The sequence below is a fragment of the Punctularia strigosozonata genome (assembly GCF_000264995.1).
Source record: "Punctularia strigosozonata HHB-11173 SS5 unplaced genomic scaffold PUNSTscaffold_9, whole genome shotgun sequence".
Lineage (NCBI taxonomy): Eukaryota > Fungi > Basidiomycota > Agaricomycetes > Corticiales > Punctulariaceae > Punctularia > Punctularia strigosozonata.
The window spans coordinates 573,729-589,782 of NW_006767441.1; the positions used below are offsets into that span (position 1 = coordinate 573,729).

Consider the following 16,054-nt stretch of genomic DNA (forward strand, 5'->3'; position numbering starts at 1 on the left):
GTACGTTGGTAGTGAAAGCAGTAGCCACTGTCGTCTCCCCAACCGCGATAGTCGCCCTGCAGCCTTCGACAGTTCCTGATATTGAGCAAGCTACATCTTCGTGAAGCCCTATAGCATTGTCATCCAAGGTTGCGCTGACGAAGTCGGAAGCCTCCACTACCGTCCCTGCCACCATCTCTTAGTTTACGCCGCGCTGTTCTAGGAACGTTGCAATTACGCACCGTCGATGGTCTGCAAGCCGGCATTCGTGACTGTGGTGATCTCCACTACCTTGAAAGTTGTCCGCCCGTCCTTGTCAACACCGAGCTCGCTTTTTGTTACGGACGGGCTTAATGGGCTGGCAAAAACCACTAACAGGAGCATAATTATCGACGATCGAGCCGTGCACACCGACAATACTCCATACCTTGAGCACTCAGTGCAAAGAAGATGAAGATCGAAGAGCGCATAATGGATCAGTTGAAGATGCAGTGATAACAATGGGTATGGAGGGGGCTTTCCAGAAGTCCACAAGATCAGGAAACGCCGGTATGTATGGTTTTATACGTGGTCACAAAGCTGATCAATCCGCAGATGCACTGTCATCATACCAAACACCATCTGTGAATTGAACGCTGGCTGGCTTGCACCTGCGCAAGATGCGCTCGCTGTATATCAACAACTACAAATGCAAAGCGTAGTGCCAAAAACGACAAACCATCATCAGTGCATAAGAAAAAGCTGTTCCGCCACCACCCAGCACCACGCCGGCGTACTATATCGGCGCGCGCCATCAGCGCTCATCCCCTCATTAGTTCATGGTCCGTCGCGCCCAAGAGCTTACGGTCATTCGTACTTGCCTGGATGAGGAACCTCGCATCATATCCCTTGCCCTGCATCAACATAGCCTTCTGATTCTTTATCGGCCTGATTGGCGCCCGTACAAGGGCATAGCTTGGCAGATTTAGAGCACGTCGGGAGATAGAATCGGCGCCGCGTCCTTCGGTCTTTGGATCCTAGTAAAGCAGGTTCTTGGGGGACAAGATTGTTAACCGGACCTGGACTGGCCGCAATGGGACCTCTACCCCATCTCGCTCTCACTGGACCACCGCTTTGCCGCTACACGATGTGCACGTTCATTACGGGTGGCGATGTGGGCCTTCCTGTCTTTGGTAGCACCTCTGTTTGGCTAATGCCGGTATGAACCCTGTTTTTTGCTTCCTTCGTCTAGATCCGCGCAGAACGTAACCTACCACTCACGCATTCTTGGCGTTGGTATTTGTCGACGAGAAGCGCTGTCGACAACAAGACCGTCCGCAGCTCTACCGAACCGAACCACGTAAGGCCTCTCCCAAGACGCCGCTCGCGTTTTCCACTGGACCTATTGTGTGCCGATGACTCCTCGGAGCTTGAGGGCCAGCATCGCGAAGGCGTAGTGAGAACGGCATTGAGGCGTAGTACGCCTATGTGTGCCCGAGCATCGCAGAAAGCGCCTGTGGAAACCCCGCGAGGGAAAACGTTCGTACGACGCGAAGACGCGGTGACCTCTCGCATCGGCCTACGCCCAACAACCATTGGTCCGCTCCCTTCCCCGCAGCGTGCCAGAGCATACCGTCCCCACCTCCGTACGTTGGCGGCCTCGGAACAGGCCGCGATGGGCGTGATTTTCGCATCGAGCGAGGCCAGTCACTCGCCTTCGACGCTGCTCCCTCACCTGCCGGAGCTATGTTTGGTATCCGAGAATGTCGACTCTTCTTCCCCGCCACAGCTCGCCACCGCGCTGCTGCCATCGCCAACAATTCGAAGCCACTTGCTTCACGTCAGACACGCCGCACGCCGGAGGGCCGGCATTCTACACAGAGAGGTCGTTCGTTCCGCCCCTCGCACATTTTAACCTTCCCTCCGGCCCTGATCTCGAGAATTTAATCTCCCGCATTTTAAGGAACGTTCCAATCCGCATTAAGTAGGGAGGGCGCGCATGACTTCATTTTTTTGCTTCCCCAGACGGTCCCGGCGTTTTACTCACGCCATGCGCTGAGACGAATATCGAATAACGGCGCAGTAGGTGTATTATTGGGGTAAATATCGTTCGTCGCACCGTGAGCCATACCATCAGATGACTTGGCGCTCGACGTCATCGTACGTGTCTACGCTCGTTTATTCTTGCAACGACAGTCGCCTTGCACACAACAGAGTGTATTTGCAGAGTGGAGTGGGCACTGAATGTTTTGGCGGGGCTCCCCGCGGATATCTTTGCCTTCTGCGAAGAACTTTTACCACCTGCAAATACATTTTAACGCGCTAGCGAAGCTTAGATTCTGGAAAAATCCGCGTCCCTCGGCAACTAAGCCGGCTAAAACCCCGTTCCTGCGCAGAGTATGGAAGGTATTCATAGAATAGATCTATCGTGCGCGAGGTTATATACATATACAAATGGCGCGGACCCTAATACGTATACCAGATACAGCGTGTGCTAAAGTTGTTGTAGGGGGGGGGGGTGAATGGGGACAGGTGTAATGACGATGACGGAGGTCTTGTATAACGGAACTCGGATATCCCTATGAGAAGAACCGGCCAGCTATCGGTACATGCGTTTGTCTGTCGTCTGCAGCAGCATAAACAAAACCCAATAAACATATAGGGAAACAAAACCGCGTTAAAAGCATGGAGCACGATAAACTAGTAGAGGAGGGGTAAACGGGAGATGTATGGCCACAGTCGTATGGCTGTTCAGCTCGGAGTAGGTTTGCCGTCTTCGGGCGCCGCCGCCGCCGCCGCCGCCACGGCAGCAGCCTCGTCCTCGCCACCTCTAGACTCTGTTGATGCGGCCAGGGCGGCGTTGATGTTATGCAGGCCCTCGTGCACGGGCGCCGACGTTGGGGAGGTTGCGTGCACAGGCGTCTGCGCGCCCGACGCCGCGGGCGAGAAGCCGAGCCGCGGCGTAATGAAACCGCTCCCGCCCGCGCCGTACACGAAGCCGCCGCTGAGGCTGTCCAGCGTGTTGGAGTAGCCTGTCGGCGCGTTTCCAGCAGTAAGTAAAAACAAAACAAAAAACCCGGCGTATAGAACCGAATGCGGGAAGGGTGTGCTTACCCGGCACGATGACGCTATCCCAGAAGCCGCTCGAGAGAATGGTGTCCATCGAGAGCAGGTCGTTCGCGTGTGAGTGCAACGACGGCGCCATCGTCGGCGGGAACGTCGAGATGTCCTGCACGGGCCCCATCTCGCTCTCGAACTGGTCCGGCGCGAGCATCGACGACAGATCGTGCGGGTCTTCCCCGCCCGCGACGTTGCCCACCAGCGTCGGCTGGCCCGCCGCCTCGTGCTGGTTCTGATGGTGCTGCGCCTGCGGCTGCTGCGCGTCCGGGGCCGGGCGTGGACCGTTCTCGGTCCTGGTGGAGATCAGGGCGCGAAGCAACGTGGCGTACAGCGCCGGCGTATGCATCGGCCCCGCGGCGATGCTCTCCAACACGTCCGCGACGTCCTTCACGAGCGCGATCGTGTTCTCCTCGTGCTCCATAAACGGCTGGAACTCGGGCCGGATGAGCTGCAGATCGAGACACGAAATCAGTAAACGCCGCGAAACCGTGTGAGAAAAGCGGGGCAACACGTATGACAGTTGACTCACCTTGAGCAAAGTCAGCACGGCGTAAGAACACTGCACGAAGTGCGAGTCGGGGGAATACTTGAGGTACCCGAGCGGGCCGAGCCCGTCGCGCACGATCGTCGCGCACTTGCTCGCGGTCGTGTGGCAGCGCACGAAAAAGTAGCCGAGGTCGATGTGGCTGCGCTCGAGCGCGTTCTGGAGCCCGAACGAGTTGATGACGAGCAGCGCGTAATTCGTGTAAAACTCGGATATGACGCGCCAGTACTGGAACTGGAGCTCGCCGGCGTCGCCGCCGACGGGCCGCGTCGTCCAGTCTTGATGCCAGCCGAGGACCTGCGCCTCGAGCGTCTTGATCACGAGGTAGTAGTCGCAGTCCGTCTGGAGCCCCGAGGCGGTCGTCGTCCCGGAGCTGAGTAGGTCCAAGCTGCGGGAGAGGATGCGCTGCAGGTGGACGTAGGCGGCGAGCCCGGCGTCCGAGGGGATCGCGTTCGGCGCGTTGCACCAATGGCCCGAGTCGCGGATGATGAAATCCTCCTTGATGCTATGCGGCTTGCCCATCTGGGCGGAGAAGCTGCGGTCGAGCGCAAAGCATAGGTACCAGGTCCGCTCGCGATTGTGAACCTCCCGGTCCCGAGCGCGTCCTTCGGCCGTCGGCGCGGAGACGACGGCCGTCTTGCGGTGCAGGTTGAGGTCCGTCGCCATGCGGATGGCCATGCCGAGCAGGAGCCAGGTGCGGTCCTGCTCGTAGCGCTCGACAGGGCCGCAGCCCCAAAGCGCTAGAAGGAGGTAGGCCTGCACGATTTCGACCGACTTGTAGCCTTGCGCCGGGACGTCGAACGCGAGCTTTCGCGACATGTCCGTGAGCCGAGGATGTAACTCGGGCCGCGCTGGGTAGAACTTGCTAGCGATGGCGCAAACTAAGGGAGGTGGGAAAAAGGGCGGAAGAGGACGGCCCAAGATTAGTCCCGGCAAGAAAGGAAGATAAAGTTGGGGATCGGGGGAAATTACACGCACTTGTTGTGAGCAAAAATGGCGATCGCGAGCACACGAGCGAGGGCGTGTGGAAGGCACGGTCGAGAAGGTTGCATTGGAGCTAATGTGAGAGCGTGTCAGGATCTCGCCCACATGGAGCATGGGAGCGGGCGGCGCTCACGTTCATATGGTCGAAATAACTGTTTTTAGAGTGAGACAGGGTGTTCGGTTCCGGAGGAGGAGGAGTGGAGAGGAAACGTACATGTCGAAGAGCTGGACGACTTCCTCCGTCGAGGTAAAGCTGAGCATTTCGGGCTGCACCTGGCGCTCGATGTAGAGGCGCCGGAGGGGCAGGATGGTCATTGGGCCTGTTCTGACCGTCAGAACAAAATAATCGGGGCATCGGTAAAGCAGGATATATGCGCACCCGGCCTGAAGTAAAATTCACTGGCGACGCCGACCTTGCGGGTTTCAGCGTTAGCGGGTGCCTGAGCTCGGCGGTTGGCGAGGCTGGCTTCGGCGAGCAAGCCGAGCGGGTTGAGCGAATTGTCGGGGAGGGAGTGCAGCTTGGGCGACGCAGGACGGACGGTTGCTGGCCGCGAGGGCTGTTGTTCTGGAGGAGGAGGCGGCGACGGGGTGCGCAGGAGAGCCTGGGTGGTGATGGTCTGACCCGAGGGCGAGGGCGATCGGGAGACCATGCCGGACGCGATGCTCGGGTTGCCGAGGGATCTGAGCACGGTGTCGAGCGTGCGCTCCATCTTGCGGAGCGATCTCGCGAGCAGCTCTTGCTTCCTGGGGGCGATCGTCTCAGTGCCAGGTATCGGGCGAAGGAAAAAAAAAAAAAAAAAGGACGAAACAGCGGCACGCACTTGGTCGAGCGCTTGCCGCGGTTGGACTCTTCGAAGATACACTCGTGGTTGCCGGCGATGCAGCGTTTGCAGGGCGGGCCGTGTTCGGCGCCGACGCACTTCATCTTGAGCCGGCGACAGACGGTGCAGGCCCGGGAGCCGCGCGTCGGTTTCGGCTTGGGCTCGTCCTGCTTCTCGACGGCGGAGGCGTCGTCGGCGTCGTCCTCTTCGGCGTCGTGGCGCGGGCGCTTGGTGCGGTCGTCGTCGTCCTGGCCGACGGAGATGAGGGAGGCGGTGCGCTTGCCGTTGGCGTTGTAGGCGCCGTAGGAACCCATGTAGTTGGAGGGGTCCAGCGGCGGGGTGCCCGATCCGTGGGATGACGGCGAGGAGATGACGGGGGCGAGGGCGACGACCTGCTGGTGCGGATGGTGGTGGTGGTGGTGGTGGATGGGCGATACGTGTTGCTGCTGCTGCTGCTGCTGGTACGGGTAGTAGGGCGGGTAGAGGGCAAGGGCGGGGTCGAGGGGCACGTGGGGCGAGGGCGGGGGCATCGGCTGGGGCGCCATTTTGTGGTGGGCGAGACGGTGGGCGACGGGGGTGGGGTGGACGAGGGGGATGGAGTCGGTGAGGTCGATGGGGGAGAGCGGGGCGAGGGGCGAGGGGCCTTCGGAGGGCGAGCTGTAGTAGCGCGAGTAGTAGAGCGGCGGGGTGGCCATGTCAGTATATGCGCATACAGGCGGGACATGGGCGGGCACGCACTCAGACCTTATAGGCGCGTCGGGGGCGCAGGCGGTGAGAAGGGTCTCAGCCGCGTTCGGGGCTGCACCGCTCGCACTCGCACCAGCGATTTCCCGCGGCGGAAGGATCAAGCGTACGTCATCCAAAGCCTATCAGCCTGTGCGATCGGCGACGCGAAAATACGCCTGCCGTTGTCGCCCGCCCAGCGCGGCTGCTGCGTCCAGTCACTGAGTCAGGGTACAGCACCGTTTCACACCGTCCCCGCGGCGTCGGCACCAGTACACGCGACTTATCGGGCCCAGTCCGACGCGCGCTCCCAGTCGCCCAACGCAGACACGAGCCCAGCCTCGCACGCGCTCCCCCAGTCCGGTCGGGGCAGCGCGATTACCCCGTAATGCGCGCTCGGGCCCGCCGCGAACCGCACAGTTCACCCGCGCTCGATTCCCCCACCTGCACGCACGCACATCGTCTTCGTGCCTAGAGAACCGCAGAACCAGTCGGAGCGCAACGTAACGTCGCCCCCCCCCCCCGGCGGACAACGGCGCCAAGCTCCGCGCTCTCCTCTTCCCCCCCCCGAATGGCGAAACGAAGCGAGCCAGACGACGCGAGCTCCCCCCTCCAGCCGAGCCAGACGCATGGACCACACCCCCGGCGACTCCCGTGGACGCGATCTGCAGCGGAGGGGCAAACCTGGAAACACCCGCGAGCAGACGCCCCGTTACCGCTGCCTCGTCCGGCGACCCAGCGCGACGGTAATCACCAACGCGCCCCGTGGCTACCTTCCGCTTCCCCTCTCCCCTCTTCCCTCGCCCAATCCGGCCACCGCTCTCACCCTTCCCCCCTTCCAACATCCGCTCGCACGCCGCCCCATTCGTCTGCGCGCTCGGCTTATCGTCCGCTCGCCCACGCCCACGCTCAGCTCAACTTGCCCCTCGTCCAATCCGAACCCGACCCTTCCTTCCTACCGAGACGCGCCAACCCACCCCGAACGTCTTTCACATCTCGTTTATCGCATCTCGCATCCATCGCCCGACGGCAGCTACCAGCCCCTCGACGCAGACGCGCACGTCACGATTGCCGTTCCGCCGGGACCCTGACCGACGGCATACCGCTCTCCTGGCCTGCCAAACAAATGGTATCGCAGATCCCCGCCCAACCTTACCGCCGTCTTGGGCAGACACAGAGAGAGAGGGGCGCAGGAGAGACGAACGCGCTCGTGCGTTCAACACAATCCACGCAAAACGCAGGGACGAGCTGCGGTACCGATATCGCAGCGATACCCACTGGCACCATATGTAATGGGTAACAAACTCGGGCCTCGAATCCCCTCGGCTCGCGAGAGAGATAGAGAGGGGCCCACAACACATAACCCAACCCCGCCCGCCCTCGTCTCGTGAGCGGAGCCGAGTACGTGCGCTCCGTACCCACTCCCTACTCCTCAGCTGCTTACGCCGCGCTCACACATCGGGTGCACAAAGCCAAGCCTCTCGCCGCTCCACTGGGTGCCCTCCCGCCTTCTGTCGCCGCTCGCCTGCCTCGCGCCGGCCTTTCGAGCCACGCGTCCGGCGCTTCCCGCCGCACCGGATTGGACCGCGCATCGGAGCAGCTCACACACGGTAGGACGATGAGCGTCCTTCTTTTTTTCTTCGTCGTGTTCTCTCGAGGTTTCAAGTCTGCCCCCCCCAGCCCGCGATTGGCCGCTACCCGTTCAGTCTCGTTTGAACCGACACGATATCTAACGATGCGATTGCGACGACGCGTGTCGTCTCTCTGTACCTCGTCTCCATCAAATAAATCCCCCGGCGAGCTTACCACGCTCCGATGGCCTTGGGAGCGGGACGCGCACTTATCGACAGGCCCGACCGGATACCCCAAATCGTAATCGAGCTCGCGCTCGCAAACGCCATCGACCCACGGCCATTAGTCTAGCGTTAGCCTCGAACGTTACTCATTACCTTGTCATGAAGTGAAGTCAGCCACCGCGCTATACTCAGCAGTCCCACTTCCCGTCCCACCAACCTAGGTACCCCCGGCCAATTAACGCGTCGCCGGAGACCCAATATCAAATCCCGGAAGACGCCGGGGCGGGGGGACATGCTTCTTCATTCTCTCGTTCGTCGGTGCCTGGGAACGCGCACGTGGAAATCCAACGCCGACGCTCCCTCGTCCGTCCCGACGGACTGGTACCAGTCCACCTCAATAGCCATCGACCACACAAACGTATCAAGAGAACGCCCGCACTGAGAACCGCGGTGATCACATTACGGCTCTCTGAGTCCGTTTCGCCGCAGACCTAGGGTCTTGTGACGCGAAGAGGCTGACACGATCGGGACATGAAAACAAACGTTTGCAATCGTTGCGTGCGTGCCTCTCCTCCGCGTTGATGGTTCTCTCCCATCGAATTCGGAAATGGCGTCGGCCGTGGGATCGTTGGCGGTCGGAGGGACACCGCCACGCGTGGGTGGAAGCCTCGCCGTCGTCTCTTCATCAACCCGCAGGGGCGAGCAAAATGGCCAAAGTGCAGGGCGGCGGGGGGGAATTCGATCACGTCGGGACATTGTAGGCGGCGGTGGCAACCCAAAGATCCCCGATTGAGGGATGGGGCGGGCCGAGTTTCCGCGTCGTCCCCTCCGAACGCCAGGGAGATAGCAGATCCAAGAGAGAAGGCGGGGCGCGCGCGGTGCGAACCGAAACGCTGCCCGAGTTTTTCCCCCAATTGCGTAATGATAATTCATGATCGTGAGCAATACGCAGAGGCCCGACGGGATGACAGTGCCATGGCGATGCCGCTCGTGACATGGGAGCACGCAGAATCGGATCCCAGGCGTGTCTTTCGTCCGAAGCTGGTCCGTCTATGGAGTGAGCGAGGAGGATCCTGTTTCCTCCGCCGAAAATAACTCGGCCCATGTAGCGTTAGCATGTGGATCGCGCGCGTACGACCCACCTCGAAACTCTACCTACCCAATCTTATTCTGTGCTTCGCGCTTCGTCGTTCATGTCCCACCCCCGGCGATTCATCTAATCGTTATCGAGAAGCCAGTGGGAGCTATACTGCTGCCAGCTCGCCTTTTCTCATCCTTCAGTCTCGAGCGTATCGCCCATCGCCATCAGCATGATGCCTTTTGCAGTCACGTTCACGGTACGGTGATAATGCCCGACGGCCTGAACGCTTGAACGTCTGAACTCTATGTGTGCCACGGTGCTGATGAAACACCGCGTTGCACCACCCCAAGACGTGGGCTCTACCGAGTCGGGGTGGGGCGCAGTCGCACAATTGCCGAATCGGTGTGGACGGCACAGCGCAGTGCGAGCCCTGTCCAACACCGACGCCGGGGAAGCTTCTTCGATCGGCTAATTGACAGGAGAAAAGGCACAATAGCGGCACGTTGAGCATCGTTAATCAATGCACGTCGACAGGCTTGAGACGCCCTTCCTTATCGCTGGGATGCGCCTCCCGCACCGTCACAGACGAGGTCATCAACCGGCGCTTTGGCAAGGACAACGCAACCGAGTGAGACCCGAAACGCCGTAGCGGGTGCGCCTCCCCCCCCCACTGCGCCGGGTACGGATGGGGCTGCGATGCGCGCGGAGTGACGCAGGCGCAGATCCCGTTCCAGATTGCGGGCGGTCCGGGACCTTGGAAACAATGTTTTCGTCGCAACGAACGAACGCGATGGCAGCGTGCTTTCAATGACGCGTGCGAAATGTGTCTTTCGTGTGCGCGAGCGCTGCCCCTTCAGCTGTCGTCGCGACGGCGCCACGGAAATTTTATGGGGCGGGTCTCGGGGTGACCAGGCCAACTGGCCTTGCCTTGTAGGGGACGTAACTCCCGGCGGGCGTTTCAATTGGGACCCGATACAGGCCCAGGCGATGTATGCTGCTACGCACGGGTGAACGTGTTTAATCAAGCCGCCACGTTTTTCCGCGTGGCAGTTCCATATGCGTTAAGGTGGAACCCACTTGGAGAGCTGTAGTCTGCATCTGCGCCGGTGCCGCCACAATAACGATCTAGCGGTTAGCAGAAAATCCTCCAGATCTGCTGCGCCCGTGCCGAGGAAAAACTGCGAGGTAGTCTAATTCGAGAAGCCGCAGATGTGATCCGGAGTGGCGTTTCAGTTGCGACCGAGAGCAAAGCGCTTTCACGCCCACCATCCGACAGAGTCGGGTCAACGATGCAGCTTCGCGTACACAGGTCAGCTGCACAGCATCAACGGCATGCTCACGGTAGCATTGTTCGAGACCGGTCAATGAACCAGCATATGGCAGCTTTTTCTGCTCGCTGCTCAAGTGGACACCGCCAGAAATGGTCGTAGCGTCGGTGCTGATTCTGCCGTCCGGCCCCCGCGGGTTGAACGTTGAGAGCAGATTCCACGCCCTCTTCAATGCCCTGAACGATGGGACAATGCATCCTCAAGAGAGCTATCGTTGAACACGGTTGCAACGTGACCGAGGGTGGTCGCACCGACGCCGTCCTTCATCGGCAAGTATAGAGACGTGGATGCTTGAAGCTCCGAATGAAGTAGCCTATACGTTAAGTTGAATGAATAGGGGGCTGTGCAGCCACCTTCCGTCGAGCGTTTCTCCCGTCCTCGGAAGCTTCTGGCACGCCGATCGGGGCCTTTCCTGCCACGTTCGATGAGGGCGGATGCAAAATGCATTACTCGTCGGAGCGTTCCTGTACTGGCCCCATAGAGATTGTGGAACACGAATGACTCGTGATTCTATGTGCTATTGACGCCGTCGTGCCGGCCAATATTGAGGGATCGAAGGCCCAGGGATGTGTTGTGAGATATTTCCCATGCCGTATCGCCAGAGGCACGGATTCCGCAGAGTCATCCGCCAGGTTATGGCACGCATCATCATGGGATTTAGCGTCGTTTGTCCCAAGGGGTGAGTGTCAAGCAGGCAACGAAAGTGGTATGGTCGGTCTTTTGTGTTCTGCAAATTCAATCGCTATCGTGACGGGAGTGTGAATGTCGATGGGTCATCATTGCTCGGAGTAAAGCCCGAAAACGGCAAGGATTGCGGGTCCTCCGTGCCGATTGCAATCAAGGGGGCGCGATCGTGAATGGAAGGAAGGAGATGGAGGGGCGCACAGCGTCGCAGGCCGACGACATTCTCCGCCGGAAAGGAACGTGAGGGTCGGGATGCTGTGCTTTGCCTGCAACCTGCGCAGAGAACGTGCACACGAGCGCAGGCACCAGGAGATGAGAGTAGTGAGAGCTGTCCAAATTGCTTACTGCAGCATGCGATCTTGGCGTTGCGGCAGCTGCGCGTGTACTCCTTTTCACCAACAGGTATAACTGCGTGAATGAGTGAGATACATCGCTTAGATCTCTGAGAATGGCGAGTAAAATGATATCAAAAGCGCTCCATCTCCAGCAGCGCTGCCTTGGTTGCACAATCGTAGATCAAGGCGTCGGGACTGTTGTCGGCATGCGGTCCCCACGTTTACGATAGGCCATCGCGTAATGGCTCGCACCGGAACATGCGTGATAGCAGAAGACATCCCGCCCTTGTCAAAGCGCCCGCAACACGCCCCGCTGGAGAATACAAAGAACACAAGAGAAAAACAAGGCTGTCGTCTGCAGGACGACGGAAATGGCGAGCTGGGTGGCCCGCCGTGGCCCGCGGCTGAAGGGCGTGACCCAGCAGGTCACGGGGTGCTCTGTCGAGCTGGTGCCCCGAGGTCGTCACCGTTCACCCTCGCCGCTGCCACTTGCAACCTCCCCTCCTCCATCTCCCTCAACATCCCCACAACGTCCAACGGCTCGCCGGGATGCCTCATAAACCTTCTCTGTATCTCGCGCCCTCCGTAAATACGACAACAGTCGTGACTACGACGACTACAACAACCACCTACGCGCCTATAACATTACCGCCTTTGCCGCCACCTTCATCGCCAAAGGACCCAAAGACATACCCACTACTCAACGCGGAACTCCCGAAGTCCCTGCGGCGTTTTCCGCTCGTGTTTCCGAACGGGACGCGCGCCACATTTCGCGATGGCGGCGATGACGACGAATCAGTCAACGAGGAGGAAGAGGAAGTCGGCGGCGCCCACTGGCGCATGCTGCGGCGCGATGAAGTATCTGACTCCGACAAGGTCGTTGACCTTGCAGAAGCCGTCGAGCGATTTGGCCGAAAGCGAACCTTCGCCGCAGAAAACATGATGGAGGGCGTGGAGGCCACGACAGATTTTGGCGCGTATAGTCCTCAACCGCCGCGCAAGAAAGCACGCGCCGCACAGTTACCTCCCATATCGACCGTGAGCGGAGCCGCACCGCCTTCCCCGCTGCCATCACCTCGTGGATCTCCGTCGCCCCAGAACGTGTGGCCGTCTGCGCCTCCCAGCGGAGCGTCGTCACCGCAACCGCAGGCACAACCGCAGACCCAGTCGCAGCCTCCAGTCCAGCCCGATCTAGCGCTCACGACGCTTCTCGCCCTTCCATCCCTCGTATCGCACTTTTCTGCACTTCCGCCCAACCTACAGTCTCACTTCCTTCTTACTCTCCTGCGACACTCACCTCTCCCCGTATTGCGGACCCTCCACGGCGTGCTTACTCCGACGTTGGCACGGGACTTCTTGACGTTATTACCTCCGGAACTCGTCTCACATATTCTTAGTTTTCTTCCATTCTCCACTCTAGCGCGCGCCTCGCGCGTATCGAAGACTTGGCGTGCGATCATCGATTCGGATCCTGTTCTGTGGCGCGATCTCCTGCAGAGTACAAAGATCTGGTTTGGAGGCGATTCCGAGCGTGCGTTTGCGCAGGCCATCTGGGCGCGTCGTCGTCGCCAACAGCTTCCCACGCCCAACTCTCTCCCACTCCCTCATCCCTTCAAGATGCTGTTCAAATCCCGCCACTTGACGCGTACCCGCTGGATCCAGAACCACAATCCTAAGCACATAACCTTCCCCGCACATGGGGTTTCCGTGGTGACATGCCTGATCTTCTCGCACGGTCGAATAATCTCCGCGTCAGATGATCACTCCATCCACGTTTACTCCCCCGTCACCGGTGAACTCATACGGTCATTGGACGGACATGAAGGCGGCGTATGGGCGTTGGCCGCAACGAAGGATACGCTCGTCAGTGGTTCGACTGACCGCACGGTTCGCATTTGGGATCTATCCACTGGTCGCTGCACGCATGTCTTTGGCGGTCATACAAGCACGGTTCGTTGCCTGGCCATTGTGAAGCCCGAGATGATCGATATGGAAGGCGGAGTCCGAGAGAAATGGCCCAAGCGTCCCCTCATTGTCACTGGTAGTCGGGATCATTCTCTGAGAGTTTGGTCTTTGCCCAAGCCTGGTGATCCTGAGTATAGGTGCTACGGCGCAGACGATGCAGAAGCAGATCCTGCGGACGTGAGTGATCAATCTTCTTGATGGACTCTGCGCTCACAAGTCATTTGATCAGGATGAGGTCGACGACAACCCGTATCACAAACTACATCTAGAAGGACATGAGCACGCTGTGCGAGCCCTCGCAGCTCGAGGACGGACGCTCGTGTCAGGAAGTTACGATTGCATGGTGCGGGTATGGGACATCATAACCGGCAAATGCACCTGGGTTCTTGCGGGTCATAGTCAGAAGGGTGAGTGTCATCTATCTCGCCACAATAGCCTCCGAGTCTCATGTCCGCTTGTAGTTTACAGCGTGGTTCTTGACCCCACCCGTGATCAAGCGTGCTCAGGGTCCATGGATGGAACTGTCCGCATCTGGAACTTGCAGAACGGAACATGCCAACACACCTTAACGGGACATACCTCTTTGGTCGGTCTTCTCGGACTCTCTCCCTCCTACCTCGTTTCCGCCGCCGCCGACTCAACGCTACGCATATGGGATCCCGAGTCGGGCGAGCTGCGCCATACGTTAGCGGGTCACACGGGAGCCATCACATGCTTCCAGCATGACGAATTCAAGGTCCTCAGCGGCTCGGATGGTACCCTCAAAATGTGGGACATCCGGGATGGCACCCCCATCCGTGATTTGCTCACAGGGATCATCGGAGTCTGGCAAGTCGTCTTCGAGGGACGTTGGTGCGTTGCCGCGAGCAATCGTAACGATCAAACTGTGCTGGACGTTTGGGACTTCGGCAACGAACACGATGACGATGACTGGGTGGGGGAGCCGGCCGGCGGCCTTTATGACGAGGACACCGACGTGGAAGAAGATGAACATGGCGATACCGATGCCATGGACCAGGACATGGACGCCGCCGTAACCTCAGAACCGGAGGTGGACGAAGAACTGGGACGAGACGCCGGCGAAGGGGACTCAGATGACGAAGAGGCTCGGGAGCCAATGGACACTGAAGGGTCGACGTCATCTCCTAGCCCGCGCGGTGGCCGCGTAATGCGGAAGGAGCCTTCCACGGGTCCAAGAACTCGTCCGCCTTCATCTACCAGTGCCCCACCGCTGCCTCACAACGACCAAACACCGACACGACCCAGGACGAGAGCGGCTGCCGTGCGTAGACGGTAGTCCTAGGGTATTCGTGACATTGCTATGTTCGCTGTCAATTCCGATTGTATTCGCGATGACATTTCCCTCTATTCATTTCAGAGTCGAGCTCGTATATACTGTCCTTAACGTGGGGGTGCCCTGACTGTGTATCTTGGATGTTTTCTGTACTTGTTATCTAAATCGGCCGCGTGCCAGCTGAATGATATCGTCTATATCATGATCACTAACGTGCTTTACGATCGACTGTGGGCCCTACTCGCAGTGTTCCCATGCCTATGCCTCACAGAGAATCCATTCCCCGCCGCCTCTGTCAGGTGCGTTGTCTTCCGAGGTCACGTATCCCAAGCAGCTCCCAGCAACAGCATGAGCATGGCAAGGCGTTCTGCAACGCTTCGATATGAATTGTTCTGCGGGAAATTCTCGCGTGAGTGTGCATGCAAAGTCAGACTCACAAGGACCAAGGTTAGTGCCCCCGAGGAACTTTAACGGCTGGCTCCGGGCATAGGATGCTTCTATGCTGCTGCTGCTGCTCCTGTGCTTGTGAGATGATGCAGAAGAATGTGATCCGCCGATGAAAATTCGTCACCAAACTTGTGAATGGGAACGATAATTCCTCCACTGCGAGAGGGCCGGGTTCATGCTGCGCCGCGGTCATGGAAAAAGAACCCAAACATAAGATCCTGAGAGGGCTGTCGGGGTGGGTTCATGTCAAATTTGTATATTAGAGCGTGAATAAGTGGTATACCATGACCTGCCAGCATTTCTCGACGTCGGCGAAGCGTATCTTGCTATGCATATCGAAAGCCATAGTTCCGGTAGGACGTGTTGGTTGATTACCCTTCGGTGCCCGTTGTAGCCAAGACTAAGTCTATTGTAAAAGCGGCTCAACGTCCGGCGCCGAATCTTTGAAAAAAATCAAAAATCATTGACCGTAGCGTCCGCGGTGTTTCGTCGGTGAAAAAACTGGTCGTGAATCGTGATGATTCTTGATAATCTAAAGGTTAAACCCTGATGTGAATCATGAGATCTCCTACAGAATGTGAGGATCATTTCCCAACGAATTATTGGCAGCTTATTCCTACGCATCGACGACGTTAGTGTATCAGCGCACCAATGGAGATTTAAGGAACCAGAAGAAGCGCCTATGAGTGGACAACAGATTTATGCTCACGACAGACCGACGCAGCGAAGACCATGTCTCACATGAGCAGTGAGGGCATGAGCCCTGATCCATGCAGTTCATCATGCACGAGGGAAGGTCGTTCGTTCGATAGTATCCTACAAGTTTCCTCCTGCCTTAGGCATTCGAAGGCAGACAGGTCAAACACCGAGAGACTGCCAGTCGGCGAGATTTTTGTTTACAGAAAGGCAGCTATACACGGTCGATCAGAAGGCGCGGACAGATATCGCCAAAGTATCTGAATAGGATGGATACG

At 58.7% G+C, this 16,054-nt stretch overlaps 4 protein-coding genes across 4 annotated transcripts; 3 read left to right on the forward strand and 1 right to left on the reverse strand.

Annotated features, from left to right (window-relative positions):
* Window positions 1-1,105: 1,105 nt before the first annotated feature.
* Window positions 1,106-1,873, forward strand: PUNSTDRAFT_45621 (uncharacterized protein; the record flags this gene model as incomplete). The annotated part of the gene is made up of 2 exons (XM_007385356.1): window positions 1,106-1,177; window positions 1,211-1,873. 2 exons carry the CDS (start codon window positions 1,106-1,108, stop codon window positions 1,871-1,873), a joined length of 735 nt encoding a protein of 244 aa, XP_007385418.1.
* A 518-nt stretch (window positions 1,874-2,391) lies between these two features.
* On the reverse strand, window positions 2,392-5,954 carry PUNSTDRAFT_89209 (uncharacterized protein). Its single transcript, XM_007385357.1, has 8 exons — window positions 5,428-5,954; window positions 4,986-5,350; window positions 4,821-4,926; window positions 4,740-4,758; window positions 4,601-4,679; window positions 3,608-4,503; window positions 3,073-3,526; window positions 2,392-2,990 (listed from the first exon to the last, which is right to left on the reverse strand). The coding sequence occupies exons 1-8, from the start codon at window positions 5,739-5,741 to the stop codon at window positions 2,710-2,712; spliced, it is 2,514 nt and encodes an 837-aa protein (XP_007385419.1). The 5' UTR covers window positions 5,742-5,954; the 3' UTR covers window positions 2,392-2,709.
* Window positions 5,955-6,165: 211 nt separating this feature from the next.
* Window positions 6,166-7,241, forward strand: PUNSTDRAFT_144675 (uncharacterized protein; the record flags this gene model as incomplete). Its single annotated transcript, XM_007385358.1, has 1 exon — window positions 6,166-7,241. A coding segment is annotated over exon 1 (519 nt), but the record flags the coding sequence as incomplete, so codon positions are not given.
* A 4,973-nt stretch (window positions 7,242-12,214) lies between these two features.
* Window positions 12,215-14,636, forward strand: PUNSTDRAFT_71482 (WD40 repeat-like protein; the record flags this gene model as incomplete). The annotated part of the gene is made up of 3 exons (XM_007385359.1): window positions 12,215-13,516; window positions 13,569-13,746; window positions 13,801-14,636. 3 exons carry the CDS (start codon window positions 12,215-12,217, stop codon window positions 14,634-14,636), a joined length of 2,316 nt encoding a protein of 771 aa, XP_007385421.1.
* Between the last annotated feature and the right edge of the window lie 1,418 nt (window positions 14,637-16,054).